Source organism: Mus caroli, unplaced genomic scaffold (assembly GCF_978045245.1).
Source record: "Mus caroli unplaced genomic scaffold, Mus_caroli_1 scaffold_11, whole genome shotgun sequence".
NCBI lineage: Eukaryota > Metazoa > Chordata > Mammalia > Rodentia > Muridae > Mus > Mus caroli.
Window position 1 is genome coordinate 86,000,081 of NW_028227266.1, and position 15,875 is coordinate 86,015,955.

Sequence of the window (15,875 nt, forward strand, 5' to 3'; positions counted from 1 at the left end):
ATTAAAAAAAAAACAAAACTTCTATTAATACTCACTGTATTCTTGGGTGGGTAAACCTTTTAAAAGTCTAGGTAAGAAAATCAGGTCGAAATGCAGACTGACTCAGTGCTGTGGCCCCTTAACAATGTGTGACCCTACTGTGTGTACTCTGCAACTGACTAATCCTTTTGCCCCAGCCACATACAGAGGCTGTTCAGCTTTGACTTACAGTGGAATATATCCCGATAAACCTACTATAAATTGGAAATATGGAAGTTGAAAATGGTTTAACTTACCTAACCTAGTAAACACCTGACCTAGCTGAGTATCACGGGGTAGTATCGCTGTTCCTTCGGTAACAGAGTGGCCCTTTAGAAGAGGCAGCCTGCTGCCGCTGTTCTTTATCTAAAGACAGCATCATACCTATGGTATCTTGCAAGCCTGGGAAAAAGATTAAAGTTGAAAGTTTAAAGTACAGGTTTTTGGGGGTTCATATTGCTTTCAAACCTCCTGTAATGGAAAAACTCTTTAAGTTAGAAAACCATCTACACCCCCGACTACTGCTCAAGACAAGATCAAGGAAAGAGCCATTCAGGGGGGGGGGGGGGGGGAAGATGGGAATGCTCTGATTTAAAGGAGGGACAGTTATGTGAAGCAAGCGTGGACCAAAGTGCTGAGAAAGTCTGCCCAAGTGTTGGGATGAGGAAGCTGTAGCCAGCAGCTAAAGCAACACATGGGGACATGATGTCCCTCGACAAAATGGGATTTAGAGTAGGTGTGAATTAGGAGACAAGGATGGCCACTGGTAATGATCAAAGCCAGCCCTGCAGGATACCTTCTCAGCCTCTGGCACCAAGTAAAGTGCCCTGGGTGGCACATTTCATCCGCCAGCCTCCATGTCAGAGCTGGCATAAAGCAGCTTGTGGGGAGGGGGGCTGGGAGGAGGCGGGGAGCAGAAGGTATTCACTCATTAGTGGTGGTCAGGAGGCTATCTATACGGACTTTTCCAAAAGGTGACCTAGACCTAAATTGTGTCAACATGAACATGAATGAAATGGAGTAAATTCAATCAATTTTAATTGAATTTACTGTCTCTGATTTAAAAAAAGAATTAATCCAAGGCAGCAAGGTCGAAGATTGAAGCGAGGAATGTCATCCGTTACACACTCATCGCGATGTTTCTTTAGCACATCTGCAAAGCTCAGAATCCTGAAATGTGTAAGTTAACTCCAACTCCGTGAAACACTAACGTCGCCTTACCTGTCTTGCAGATTCCATTGTGATTGGATTCTGGGTTGGTCTCGCGGTCTTTGTGATTTTCATGTTTTTTGTGCTGACTTTGCTGACGAAGACAGGTGCCCCACACCAAGAGTAAGTCTGGGCTGCTCTGTGCTTCAGGGCGAACTAGAACCACCCTGAACCAGTTCTGGGTGGGCTGATCCAGCGGCTGGGGAGGTGGGCGGAGCACCTGTGCTGGGGCTGGGCCGACCCAGGGTAAGGGAAAGTGGGCGGGGCGTGGATTGCTACCCAGATGCAGGTGTTGTTAGGAGAATCCTGCTTTTTGCCCTCGTGAAATCAAGCGTTTTGGTTCTTTCCAGCCATCTTTATGCTAATCCTAGATCTGATTTTTATATTGAAGTTAAGATGTAACAGCTTTTTCCGAAAAATGTTTCTATGGGAGAAATTGCATGCAAACGCTGATGTGTTTGCAGAGTTGAGCCTGGCAGCAAAATTCTCAGCTATAACAAAGATCCCAGCAAGAGGGAACTGTTTACCCCATCATGCAAGTGTGCTTGAGATGTCAGGAGCTAGAGAAATACTTTAAATACAAACAAATAAAAAAAGATGAGGGGCACTTTTCATAGATTGTTCTAGGAAATCCAAACGTGTGGTGTGGTTTTTAATAGTAAGAAAAAGCAAAAAGAAAAAAAAAAAAAAAAAAAAAAAACAAACAAACCAAAAAACAAAACCCAAATACGTTGGTGCGATGGCTCAGTGGTTAAGCGCACTGACTGCTCTTCCAGAAGGCCCTGCTTTGATTCCCAGCACCTACATGGCTGCTGTCAACCATCTGTAACTCTAGTTCCAGAGGCTCTGATGCCTTCCTCTGGCCTCATTGGGCAGTGGGCATATTAGATACATACAAGTTGGTGAAACATTGTACAGATACCTAGCTAGGCCATGATATCTAGCCATTTGGCTAAACACTACTCTAGGCGTTTCTGTACATGTATTTTTTTTTTTTTAGATGAAGTTAATACATCTACATACTTTAAGGTAGGTGGGCTTCATTCACAGAGCTGAGTGTCTTTCTAGAATAACACTGACAGTCCAGACAAGGACTCCTCCCTGAAGCTATAGCCTTTGAGCTTATAGAGAATGAATGAGCCAGTTTTGGAATGAAATTTCTCTATACACATACACAAGGGGCAGGGTACTGGGAAGAAATGGGGGAGGGGCAGAGGAGGGGAGAGTAGAGGTGTTTGCATTTTGTTGTTGTTGTTGTTTTTGGAGATCCCTGTCTACTCTCCTTAAGGAGTCACTCTGAACAATGCTCAATGACAGAGCAGGGCTTCCTGGGACCCTGCATGCTTCTGACAAAGTGACGGGGGAGTGTCCTTCACTTTCAGGAAGGTAGTGGATCAAGTCTCAGAGACATCGCTTCAATACTGCTTCACAGGGTCTGGGACCATGTTAAGATTTGGCTGGGAAGGTCTCATGAATATAAGCTGGGTGAGAGGACAGAGCAGTCACTGGGCTTGTTAGTAGAGCTCCACAGAGGCCAAGAGTCATACTCAAGTGATGTGACTTTCAGGGTTGGTAAGGGACAGAGGTGGCTTCCATTAGAGCAGGGGTTCTCGACCTGTGGGTCTCAACCCTTTTGGGGGTCTAAGTACCCCTTCCCAGGGGTAGCATATCAGATATTTACAATTCATAACAGTGCCACCACTACAGTTTTGAAGTAGCAATGTGTTGCGGCCCGCCCGCGGTCCACAACACGAACGGTTCACTGAGAATGGCAGTTCTCTGCAAAGAGAGGAATCTAGACGGGGCGGAAGAAACAATGGAGTCAAGACAAGACTCTGATTAAGACTCAATTTAATATTTCCAGACACTTAGTTTATAAAGGAAGGGGGAGGGAACCCAATTTCCCGCCAAGTAACTCAGGGTCCAGTAGCAGGACGAACACGTGTGTGCCTCCAGGCAGCAAGGGCAGGTTCCAGCAGTGGGCGTGGCAGGACGAATGAGCCGGTAGCTCCACCCTTGAGCAGGCAGGTTCCAGGCTGGGGGGAAGGGAGGCCACATTTCCCCCCATTAGATAACAAAACAAAAATAAAAAAGGGGGTGGCCTGTGGCAGAAAAATTATCTATGTTCAATAGTTCTGCCTGAGTTCCTAGGGCTAAAGAAAAAACCTATTTCCGTGGGATTCCTTAACTATTTTAATGGTAAACTGTATCTGGCTGAGACTGTCTTAAAAGCACTGACTGAATAGCAGCACTGGGCTGTAGGCTCTGACTTTATAATGCTAATTAGTGCTGAATAGGTAGCTACCTGTTTGCCTTTTAAGTAGGGCGTTGGAACCCTGGCTGAGTTTAGCTAAATGATTTTTGGAATAACACTGAGCTGATAATTATCTACAATTTTGGGTGAAAGGCAGGGGGACAGGGAGAAGGGGTTAAGACTGGCTGGCTCCTAGTACAAGGCCAATTGGCTTTTTTATTTTTTGGGTGGGAGGCAGTGAAGGGCCTGCTCTTACAACAGCAAGGTCTCCAATCTCTCTCCCCCCTATTAATTAAGTTTAAATAGGCAATGCTTAACAGAGGTGATCAAATGATTTTCTCATCCGTAGATGAGTGGGCCTTTAACCTTGACTTGGGTGGACATTAGCCTGATTCTTCTCGTGAGCATTGTAACGACTCACATCTGTGGCTCTTGGTATTTTTTGGGGAGGGGAGGCAGAGCCTTAAGTATTTTTGGTTTTTAGCTGGAATCGGATACCAACCTCCGTCAAATCAGGTGTGTTGCACAGGGAACTCAGAAACGGTCAAACTGGACCTTCCCTCCGCAGTAATCTCTTGCGCCAAGCGGTACCCATACCGTATTCATATGATTATGAATTAGTATCGCAATTTTGAGTTATTGCGAGGTCTCTATATGAGACTTGTCAACCTCAGATTTAGCAAGGCCTAGACAAGAATTATGTCAGTATTAACACCATTAATTTTGGTTAAAATAGGAGCTGAAAGTCTTTCCTCTTCATCTCTGTTATTCTCAGTAGCCTGAGGAACTAAGGACACCTTGCAGTAACAGCAAGGGTGAAAAGCCAGAGGCTAGCTAAGGGACTAAGCCTATATCTATCAAAATAAGAACTAATCTTTGTAAATATATATGAAATTTTTACTTCTCTAGCTCTCCTGGTAAATCTAAATCTTATCTTAGACTGAAAAGCCACATGCTGGGATGTCCCTGGAAGGGAGATTAGCAGAACCACCTGTTTGCTCGTAGGGGCGGGGCGGAGAACCGGAGAATGTAGATTGACCTGCTTGAGAGAAGGAAGAATACTAAACAATGAGAGTGTAGCAATGTAAATTTTCTGTTTGGAGAAGTCAAGGTACTTTATTTAGATGCAAATTGTAAAGCTAAAGTTAATCTCTGGCCTTTTGTAGGGGAATTGGCTCAGAGGAAACAGTGTTTTTTGAGAGCTTCCACTCCCAGCTCAAGAGGAATTTTAGTCTTTAGAATGATACTTATGAGGAGAGACAGAATCTGTGTTTACCTGACGAATTAATCTCTCTGGTAGCCACCGTGTTTCATTTTTATCTCGTGAAAAAACACAAACCGAGCCTTTACCCCAGATTAGAACTGGATCTGGACTCTTCCATTTATTAGTCAGGGCGTCCTTCCATTTTACCAATGTATAAGAATTAGAAGTAACTGGGTGCCAGTGGCGTTCCGCTGCAGACTGACCTTTAATGTCAGTTTGCAAAAAGTTTAGGACAAATAAGGTAAAGGCAAGATGAGCCTTTTGTGACCTTGGGGGAAATGCTCTGAATTAACTTTGCTAGGTAATTTAGAATATAGGAATCTCTAATAATTGAACTGAATATTAGACCAGTCTAAGATTGAGTTAGAATGGCTGGTCACACTGAAGAAGAGTGAAAAATCATTATGACTCTATTAAATGACTAATTTTACTAAGTCTGAATATACAGTCTCTGATGTACTATTGTCATAAAGTTAAAAGGCTAGAAGCTAGTCTAAACTGGAAAAATGACAAGCAAGGATGGATCTAAAACATGAATTTAATCCTTTAGTCCTTTTAATCAGGACACTGAGTTAACTTACCTGTCAGCTCAGCACACGAATTACCAATATGTTTCTGTAGAGTTTTGTGGAGAGAACCTGTTTTTCCCTTTCTTAATAAGGTAGCTGTTTTAGGATCAATCTATAAGCCAATAAGTAGGCCCTTTTAAGATACTAAAAAGCATTTATTAAATTTGACATTTTAATTTCAAATTTTGAAAATAAAGGTATGTTTTAAATAGTGTGCATGGAAATGCACTAAATAGTATATATGGGGATACAATTTCTCTCTTTTGTCTTTTAAGAGGTTAAAGTTTAAAATTTTACAATATCTAACCTTTTGAATTAATAACTTTTTGGACAAAACATTTTAAATATTTGGCTGTAAAGGGGCAGTGACTAATTGCACTTTTAATTATTTTTCTTAAGGAACGGTTGTAACTAGAAGGCTAGAAAAGTTATTAAGAGTCACACGTGTATAATTTATTTATTAACTAAAAATATGTATAAGCAATTATAAATTTGAGAATTAATAGTATCTAAGGGACGAACAATTTTAAGTAATTATGAGCTCAGAGATATAGCATTGACTATTAATATATAAATTAAGGTTTGATTGTTCAGCATTTTAAAACACCATCTACAGCACACAACCAGATTATTTGTGCTGGAATAGGGGCAACTGTGTGTCTTAAGACTCTGCTCCACAGCAGCTAGTTGGGCCCACGTGGGCTAACGATTGGCTGGGAGGATGAGAAAAATGACTTTACAATAATGTTTTTTCTGGCCAAAGAATTGTCTTCGGCACAACTAATTTTTAATTACCAATTAACAACAATTATAAAAGCTTTCTTTATTTTTTGTAAAACCTTTTGCAGCAAACCAAAACACCAAATAACAAAAGGATACTGTCTCTGAATCTTTTGGGTGAGAGCAAGGATTTAAGGTAAACTTCCCTTGAGAAGCATTAGTTAATAAAATACTTTCCACTTAGGAAACAATATATACTGAAAGATTAAAACTTTTGGCTTCTTGTAAAGAAGCAGAAACAATAAACATTTTTCTTACATAATGTAAAGCTATATTAGCCATACATAGAGGCAAAATTTTCTAGTGATTACCAGTTTACTAGAAGCAAAAATCTTTGAATTTAAGCATTATTTTAAACATCTGAATAGATCTGTAACACTGTTAAAAAGAAATTTTCTTGAACACAGGGAAAAACTTTTTTAGGCATTGTTTGCAAAACAAAAGAAAGGGCCACAAGCCGCTCTGGGACTGCCCAGAGCCCTGTATTGACTCAAAGGTAAAATACTTTTTAATCTGAGCATTAATCTTAAATTTGCAATCAAACTGCAAGCTGCAGTCAATGGAACAATGGCAGTTTTAACCATAATTTTTAAGTTTTTGTGCAAGGTTAGGATAATACCTACAACTTTGGGAAAGCAAAACCTATGTTTAAAACAATTTATCACTGTTAAAATCAATATTAGAAGCATTACTATCATATTACGAAGTTTGGATATCAATTAATACCTATGAATACCTATTAAAGCAAGCTTTAACGCTTTAATAAAGAGGCATTGCTTTATATCTTATCTTAAATTTTACTATTTAGGATAGGAACCACATTAATCATTATCTAAACTAGAAATATCTAAAGAGACTCAGCCTCTGAAGCTTAATCTCAAACTTTAACTCGCTTCAGGGCCTCACCAACTTTTTCCCAGGTTCCACAATCTATCGTTTCTTCTTCTTTGAACCATGGACAACAGCTATCTATCTTATCTAAAAAATTTCTTACTAATTGTACTTCAAGCCTTACTCCTTTTTCCTTAAGCAACTCCTGAAAACTAAACACAATCGCCTGATCCATGATTTTGAACCCTTCTTTCTTCCACCTAAGCAGTTTTCTAAAAAACTGCGGCACACCGCCTGTCTCTGTATCTAGTTCCGATTAACGAAACTGCTGACCCCAAGCAGAAACAGTGTTGGGTCAGCACTGCTTCAAACTTGTTCGTATGAAATTTTTTAGGCTAGCGCTAGCATGTGTACCTGTCCGTTGCTCCGATGCTCCTCCGATACGAAGATTCTTTCCTTTCTTGTGGAGCTCCACACAGCAGTCGTTTCTCTTAACATCCCTCTGCCATTCTTCAGGTCCCAGTTCTGGCGCCAACTGTTGCGGCCCGCCCGCGGTCCACAACACGAACGGTTCACTGAGAATGGCAGTTCTCTGCAAAGAGAGGAATCTAGACGGGGCGGAAGAAACAATGGAGTCAAGACAAGACTCTGATTAAGACTCAATTTAATATTTCCAGACACTCAGTTTATAAAGAAAGGGGGAGGGAACCCAATTTCCCGCCAAGTAACTCAGGGTCCAGTAGCAGGACGAACACGTGTGTGCCTCCAGGCAGCAAGGGCAGGTTCCAGCAGTGGGCGTGGCAGGACGAATGAGCCGGTAGCTCCACCCTTGAGCAGGCAGGTTCCAGGCTGGGGGGAAGGAAGGCCACAGCAATGAGATAATTTTAAGGTTGGGGTCACCACAACATGAGGAACTGCATTAAAGGGTCACAGCATTAGGAAGGTTGAGAACCAGTGCTGTAGAGCATTGCAGCCCCCACCCTCGGCCCTCTTGGTTCTGCTGACAGCATGCAAGGGGATTCCCCCTTTTCTGTTCTTTAGATGGGGAGTAGAACCTGCCCTTTCCTTCTGTGACTCATTGGTCAGAACTAGCTCTGCCCACCTGATCTTAGGGCTGGGAATGGTGGTCAGCTTCCTGTCTAGAAGAGAACCAGGTGTCTATGGGCTCAAGAAAGCAAGGGTTTGGAGGCAGAGATCCAGGTCTAAAGCTGGGATCTTCTTTCTTAAAAGCTTTAGGCTGGAGAAGCAGCTTTGACAGTAATTATTTTTCCTGTGGAGTATTTGTGTATGTGTTTGTGTAGTGGGAAAGCTCTTATCTGGGTGCCGTACAGGCAGTGAAAAGCCATTTTGTCCTTCCTGTCTGCAGGGGAGACTGAGGCGTGTCTTGGTGGAACATTACAGCCCATTAGCACACATCTGTCAGAGAGAGGTCTTAGAGTCTTAGATTCATTTTCATGTTAGATATTTTGGATTTCTTTAAAAAAAAATCCCAAGCCTTGGAGATCCATGACAAATGGCTTTTTTTTTTTTTTTTTTTTTTTGGTAGCCATTGCTAAATGTCCTATAACCTGTTAAGGGTAGTTTTTATTTAAGGGTGAATACAGGCTTGCTTATGACCTTATAAAGCTGGAAATGACATTTTGCCTCAAATTGTAATTTAGCAGGATATAGCATTCACTACAGATGGGGGTGTGCAGCTCGAGCAGACAGCAGGAGAATGTCAGCGCTAGGAATTATTGGTGCTGCCTGCCCCCCCAGGTCTGGCAGGCAGGGTGCAGATGTGAGCGGTTGCTAAGGAACCCTGAGCTCCCCAGACACCGATGACCACTGTCAACAGGTAGAAAAGCTGGGTTGGGTCCAACCCATAAACCTCTGCTGAACTGCCTTGGTTTTTAACCATCAATTAGGAGGTTTCACTAAGTGCATAGTGAGTTCCTGCTTGCCTGGAGCCATGCTGAGAGGAGACCTGAAGAGTTGGAGTTTCCCCTGCCCACACAGCCTAACATCTCCCTGCCAATCACCAAAACCTGTTAACTACGGAAGGGCTTTCATAGAAATGTGTGCTTGATGCCTCTATCAGGTTGATTTACAAGTGTGTATGAACTCTCTGTGAGTGGTAGTGGTTATTTTCACACAGAATTTCATTCTGGGGATGACTTTTCTCAGCTTGTAAGAGCTTGTAAGAGCCCTGTGGCTGCTAGAAATGACAGGTACCCTCATTCAGCTCAGCCCCTCCCCCTGCCCTCACGTGAGTAGATGTGGAGGATAGTCAGTGTGCAGTGACCCAGACTGAGGGGAACAAACCCTCAGGGACTGATTCGGGGCATAACCTGTATTGTGCTCTGCAGGTAGAGGTGTGTGTGTGTGTGTGTGTGTGTGTGTGTGTGTGTGTGTAGGGGTCTGTCTGCCTGACTACTTGGTTTTCTGTCACAAGAAGATGTATCTGGGGATGGCTGTGTGTCTCCTGGCAGTCAGGGTTTTGGACAAGCCAGTAGAGAACATCTTGCTGTGTTCAGTGTTTCATATGGCATCCACTGAGACCCATGTCTTCACAAGACCCTTCAAAGGATGCACATATTTATCAGTGTGCACATCTGTGTAGGGGAATGAATGGCTAGAGGAAAATAGCTCCTACAGAAGGCAGAGAAAAACATGATCTAGGAATGAAACCAGAAAAGATGGCAGGAGTGGAGGGGGTCAACAGACACCTTCCTGTTGCTAGATTATAGTCCTGCCATGGAGACACTGACCACATGCTGGTGGACTGACACCTCAGACAGAGGTGCAAAGGGGGTAATCAGGTCCTCTGTAGTTAGACTGTGAAGTGATTGAGAGGATGGGTGAGGGAGGACAGAGGATATGAGGCACAGGCAGGAAATCAGGCTGGGGTGTGAGTAGGATGGGGGTGGGGCATGGGGAGTACAGACAGTCACTGCACAGGCTAGAGGACTGGACCGGCTCTTCTGGGAGATGCTGTCTATCGTGGTGCTGATAACCCTGGGAGAATAGAGATGGTGCAGCCTGCGGTGAGAAAAAGCCAAAGATCAGAGCAGTCTTGATCTAGCCTGGGCAACAGGATGTTGGAGATGATTAGTGAAATCCAAATTAAAAATAGCGAATATACATTCTCAAGTCAAAACGAGAAACTAGGTTCAGGTTTCTAGCAGGATGAACAGGCTTATTTCTCAGACTTAGGATGACGTGGGAGGACTTCTAAACACTCAAGCCAGATCTTGGCTGCAGAGCACACAGTAGGTACAAACTGTCAGAAACAGGGAAAGGTGCTAGGATTCTGGGGGATAACGGTTTCTGGTAAGTAGTCTTTGAGCGCTCTCTCTTCATGATGGTACCAACCATTAGCCCACTCTTTCAAGGTTCTAGCTCCCGAATCTTGGGGCTTCTGGTTTTAGATATGATTTTTGCGAAGGTGGAATTTAAGATGTGAGAGTCTTGTAATTATCTATTTCAGAGGTTTAGCCAGAGCCACAGGAGAGTCGGCTGGTTTCAAACATCTTTTTGTTTTTGTTTTTTGTTTTTTTCAAGATAGGGTTTCTCTGTGTAGCCCTGGCTGTCCTGGAACTCACTCTGTAGACCAGGCTGGCCTTGAACTCAGAAATCCGCCTGCCTCTGCCTCCCAAGTGCTAGGATTAAAGGTGTGCGCCACCACCGCCCGGCTCAAACATCTTTTTAACTGCTATTTAACTGCTATTATAGATATTGGGATCTTTAGTTTTCCCTAAGACATCCAAGTTTGAGAATTTAAAGGTACACTGGACTTCCTCTGTCATGAGAGCATAGAGCTGTGTAGTGATACCCAGGGCATCACAGGTGCACATTTTATAAATCCTAGCAATAATGCATGTGTTTCTTTCCTGAACATTGAAGGTAGGATTCAGCTGCAAGCTCTCCACAGCCTGTTAGCATCTTTTGACCGGTACTATGTTAACTACCTAAGAGCATTCTCAGTTATGACTCTGTGAGGGCCAAGCTGCTTTAAGACCCTCTAGCATGCCTCTGTGAATTGAGGCCTACAAGGTGTATGTGGCTGAAGACTGCTATGTATGTGGCCCACAATATGGTAAACTTACTTAAAACATGTTTTTTTAACTTGAAAGTTTTTAACATTGTGTGTGTGCGCGTGCACATGTGCCATATGTGTACAGGTGCCCACAGAGGCCAGAAGAAGGGATCTGGAGTCACAGGTAGCTCTAAGCACTCATGTTCTTCAGAAGAACAGTCAGTGCTTGCTTTTGGCTGCTATATGATCTCTCTCACCTGTAACCCAAGGTTCTTTCGCACAAACTTTGTAGACTGCAGTGCTGTGTGGTAATGTTGGACACAACGGCAAGGTCTTCATTACCTTCCTTGAGGCCACTCTCACTAGTACTTAGCAGGAAGATAACCCAGCACTATCATGGTATCTGAGCCTATGCAACCACCTGGGCTGGCCAGTTGTGGGAGGTGCAGAGTACCAAATGGTCTGTGCTTGCCAAGCACCCTGGGGAGGAAGCCCTGCGGCAGATGACTGAGCAGCTCAGAAGAGGGAGCAGAGACAAGGTGGTTTCCTGTAGCTAAATACAGGCAGAGGAGAGACCTGCATGGAACTGATTTGTTGGACTTCCCATATCACTGTCTTTGGAGTCTACACTTCCTGCCAGTCATCCCTCCGTTCAGGTGCATCTGCTTCTAGTTTTGGGCCTTAGCTGACCACGTCTTTGAATTTATTTCCAGCATGTAGGATCCACAGAAGAGGCATCTTGCCAGGACACGATTTGCTTTAATTTCAGATCTCTTTATGACTGATGTGTTCATTCGTTCACTCGTCCAACAGAAACATGCTAAGTGACGAGCATACACCTACTGTTGTTCTTGGCACTGGGAACACAGGCAAGAAGCATACAGTTCTGGTCCTGGAGCGCTTGCCACCTGAAGCAGGTGGCAGAAAAGTGGAGAAATGGGCTTAAGACAGAGAGGAAGACAAACGAGGGGAAGCTCCCAGTGTCCCTGCAGAGCACCTAGCCTGGATTGAAAGTGTTGCAGAAGGTTTCTCGTAGAGATGGGGCCCAGAGGAAAGAAGTGGCTAGGCTGATCCTGACAGGACTGTAGCTCTGTGCTGTATGAGGGAGGGGCTTGTGAGGTTGAACATTACCATAGCAACGATCATGGGGATTCTGTGAAAATGCTGATTACTGAGTCTGATCTCCAGAGAGTCTAAAGGTTTGCACGACAGGACTTTGTTCAGAGACTTGACTTTGATGCAAGGCTGGGAGATGGTCTAGTTTAAAGCGATAGCCATGCAAGTTTGAGGACCTGAATTTTGGATCTTGGAAACTCACATAAAAACCAGTATATGGTGATGTGATTGTAATCCCAATAATGGGGGAGGTGGAGGCAGGGGGATTCCCTGGTTCTTGCTGGACAGCAAGTCTAAGCTGAATCTGTGAGCTCCAGATTCAGTGAAAGATCCTGTTTCCCAAGAGGTATAAAATAGAGCAAAAACGACAAATACTGAAGAAGACACTGAGTGTGGACTTCTGGGCTCCACATACACCTGCACACACATCCACGCACCCAGACACATGCAGCACATACGCATGAGCATGAAATAAAAGACTAAAAACTGATTTCAATCCAGGAGATCCAAGAACCACTGGAGTGCTCACAGGATGCTGGGGGTTCTGCACCCTATCTGCCTTCAGGAAAATCCAGCGGCTTCCATCTGGAGGTCTGTGTTGAGAAGTGATGTACCTCACTGCTGGTGCTGGTCTTCATAACCTAAGAGACACCAAGTAGATGCTTTCTGGGACTCTCCTGGCCTGGCCTCCACACAGGACAGCACGAGGCTGTAGGCGTGTAAGCTGGCAGATCTGTGACCTCTCCTTTTTTTCTTTACAGCAATGCGGAGTCCTCAGAGAAGAGGTTCCGGATGAACAGCTTTGTGTCAGACTTTGGGAAGCCACTGGAGTCAGACAAGGTGTTTTCTCGTCAGGGCAACGAGGAGTCCAGGTCTCTGTTCCACTGTTACATCAATGAAGTAGAACACTTGGACAGGGTTAAAGTTTGCCACCAAACAACAGCCATCGACAGTGATGTCCACCTCCAGGAAGCCATCAGAAGCAGTGGGAGGCCTGAGGAGGAGCTAGCCAGGTTCATGAAGTTTGACATCCCCAACTTTGTGAACACAGAGCAGAGCTCCTTTGGGGAGGATGACCTTCTGATTTCGGAAGCACCTGTTCTTCTAGAAAACAAGCCAGTTTCCCAGACATCATGTATAGACCTGGACTGAGAGACACTTGTGCCTTACTGAGGATGTGTTCTGTCTCTGTACAGCAAGAAACTGCAAGCTACCCACACTCGTGTGTATGTGTGTGTGTGTGTGTGAGTGTGTGTGGAGAGAGAGAGAGAGAGAGAGAGAGAGAGAGAGAGAGAGAGAGAGAGAGAGAGAGAGGAGGAGGAGAGAGGAGGTGAGGGAGAGGGGAGAGGATGAGGCTTAAAGTTTAAGGCCTAGGCTAGGACTGGGATGTGATAGAGGGGCAGAATTTGGAGATGGAAGGCACCATTTTGGGGGAGATGATATTTTTCTTTTTTGGATTAAAACAATGCATTGACAGTATTAAGGCTTCTTTATTGAAACAATTAGCCACATATGCAATTGAGCCCCCGCCTGGGTGAGGGTTAGGTCACTGCAGTCTGATCTAGCCCTTTCCCACCATTCTCTGCCTGTAACAAGTTGCTTTACCTCTCTGGACTGCCATGGTTTTACACGTAAGGTGGCCTGTCCGGAGTAGATGACCTATCCCAGCTCTAGAATTTTTGTGGCTTTCAGACTTAGCATCTAAGACATGCTAAGAAACACATAAGCAGTAGATAATAGAACATGGCACCCTGGCTTTCAGGGCAGGTTCTCCAGGGCTTGGTACCCTCCCTTTGCTCAGCCCTTCACAGAGTCACTCTTTAGTTAGGGAAACCTTTATCAGGAGCCCAGGAGCCTCACATGCACTGTGGACAGTGTCTCTGCTGAGTTTTGCTGCAGCAGTTTATGTGATGAACTCCACCCACCCCGGCTTTAAACTGGGGCAGCTTTGACTCCAGTGAGTACCAGCCTAAACTGTTTCACAAGCATCTATGCTCTCAAAATCTAGTAGGGTAGATTGTCATCTGGCTGATGTGGGTCCCTTCTCCGTGTCTCCGAGTTTGCATCCTGTGCTCGCGCTTCTGAACTCTTTGGCTTCAGAACAAGAAGACGCTCCTTGCCATGGTCTGCGTGGCAGATGTGTGGGTGTCAGCTGCCTGGCTTGGAGCTGAGAGGGTCAGTGGGTTGTTTGTGCCACAGTAGCAGATGTTCAGGATGGTGATGATAATGTGAGCAACGTGATGTTCATTTCGTGGAGGAAGCAACCCTTTGCTGGTGTCAGAAAGAACTCAGCCTTGCACACAGAGAGTTGTGTGCATGAGCAGCTGCTAATCGATGGGTGGCATCTACTTTACGAATTTGTTCACCCTTTGTCTTGCTTAAGTTGCATAATAAATGCATTTGATTGCACAGGAATTTTCTCTGCTTTGATTTTCACACAGGCAAGTTTCCATTCCTCTAAAAAGCTATCCTATGCTGTGCCTATATGTCTCCTTGATTTCTGAGAGTGTGTGTGTGCTGACGGTGTCTCAGAGCCACACAGGCGATTCATTTGGGAACAAGTCCACCCAAGGAAATCCCTTTCCCATAATGTCTTCAAAAGGAAGTATGACTCTTTAAGAGACTAACATGAAGTAGTAGAGCAGAACATGAACTAGTTACTATAGTATCATTAAAGCCACTTTGAGTTCTTACAGATAGAGACATGCTTCCTTCATGTATATTTTTACCCAATGCAACAATATTGATCTTACTAATCTGCACGAGTATTAGCGTAATTCTTTCAACTATATATAAATATGCATTTATATATAAATAAATCATGAACTACTTCTTAATTATTCATGAAAACTATTCAAGAGATACCATATTGTGAAGTTAATTAGCCAGAAGAAGACTTGGAGTCCTAAAGAGAAGAATGTCCCTGAGTGTATCACAATTTTAAGTACTGAATGTTAAGGATCATGAAAAACCGAATACTTTACAACCTCTTACTAGTGAAGAGGCTAGGCTCTCTCAGTCCCCTAAATGCTTCCAGCAGACACAAGATTTCTGAGCAAGACCAAGAACTTCTGTTCAGCCAGTCCAGCAGGCTACAGGTGCATCACAGGGATGTTGGTTCTGAGTTAATTTTCCATTGCTGCTAGATCAGGCAGACCATGTCTTTAAATAATATGAACTTCTTGTCATCCTAGTACACAAGTCTAAAACCATTCCCAGATAGCTAAAAACAAAGTATTAATGTGGCTGTGTTCCATCTAGAAAAGTTCTGGTTTGGATGTGCCATATCCTCCCAGGGCTTCTGGGTTGGGGACTTGGTCCCCAGCATAGCAATGACCAGAGGTGGCAAGAATCCCAGAAGAATCTAATCCATGATTGGATCAAAAGGGCTCTGAGCTCATTATGGATTAGTTAATGGGTTCCTAGTTTAATGGACTAACAGAAGTGACAGAAGCATAGAGGTAGAGAACCATGTTGTTGGCATGCTTTGGGAAGCTGGGTCTTGTTGCTGGCCCTGCTGTGCCCTGGTCACCATGAGGTGAGCAGTCTCCTTCTCTATACACTCTTGCTGTCATGCTGTACTTCCACAGGCCCAGAAAGGATGCACCAAATGACCATGGATATGAGGTCTCCAAAACCACGAGCCCAAATACACTTTTCCTTAATTTCTTTCAGAGAAAGCTAACATAGGAGGCTCTGGAAAAATCTGTTTTCTTGCCTTCATCAGTTTCTACAGTGGCTCAATCTGTGGATCATGACCTCATTTTGCTTTCTGCCTCTGCCAGAAAGCTTTCTGCCTCTGCCCTGTGTCCTCCT

At 44.0% G+C, this 15,875-nt stretch overlaps 1 protein-coding gene across 2 annotated transcripts in view; it reads left to right on the forward strand.

The window, feature by feature from the left end:
- Positions 1–13,324, forward strand: part of Mrap2 (melanocortin 2 receptor accessory protein 2) — a 37,596-nt gene extending 24,272 nt beyond the window's left edge. For both annotated transcript variants that reach the window (XM_021173432.3, XM_085828278.1), the window contains 2 exons: positions 1,251–1,350; positions 12,821–13,324. In XM_021173432.3, the coding sequence (XP_021029091.1) occupies positions 1,251–1,350; positions 12,821–13,211 (491 nt within the window). In that variant the 3' untranslated portion in view covers positions 13,212–13,324. The remainder of the gene's footprint in view (positions 1–1,250; positions 1,351–12,820) is intronic.
- The last annotated feature ends 2,551 nt before the right edge of the window (positions 13,325–15,875 follow it).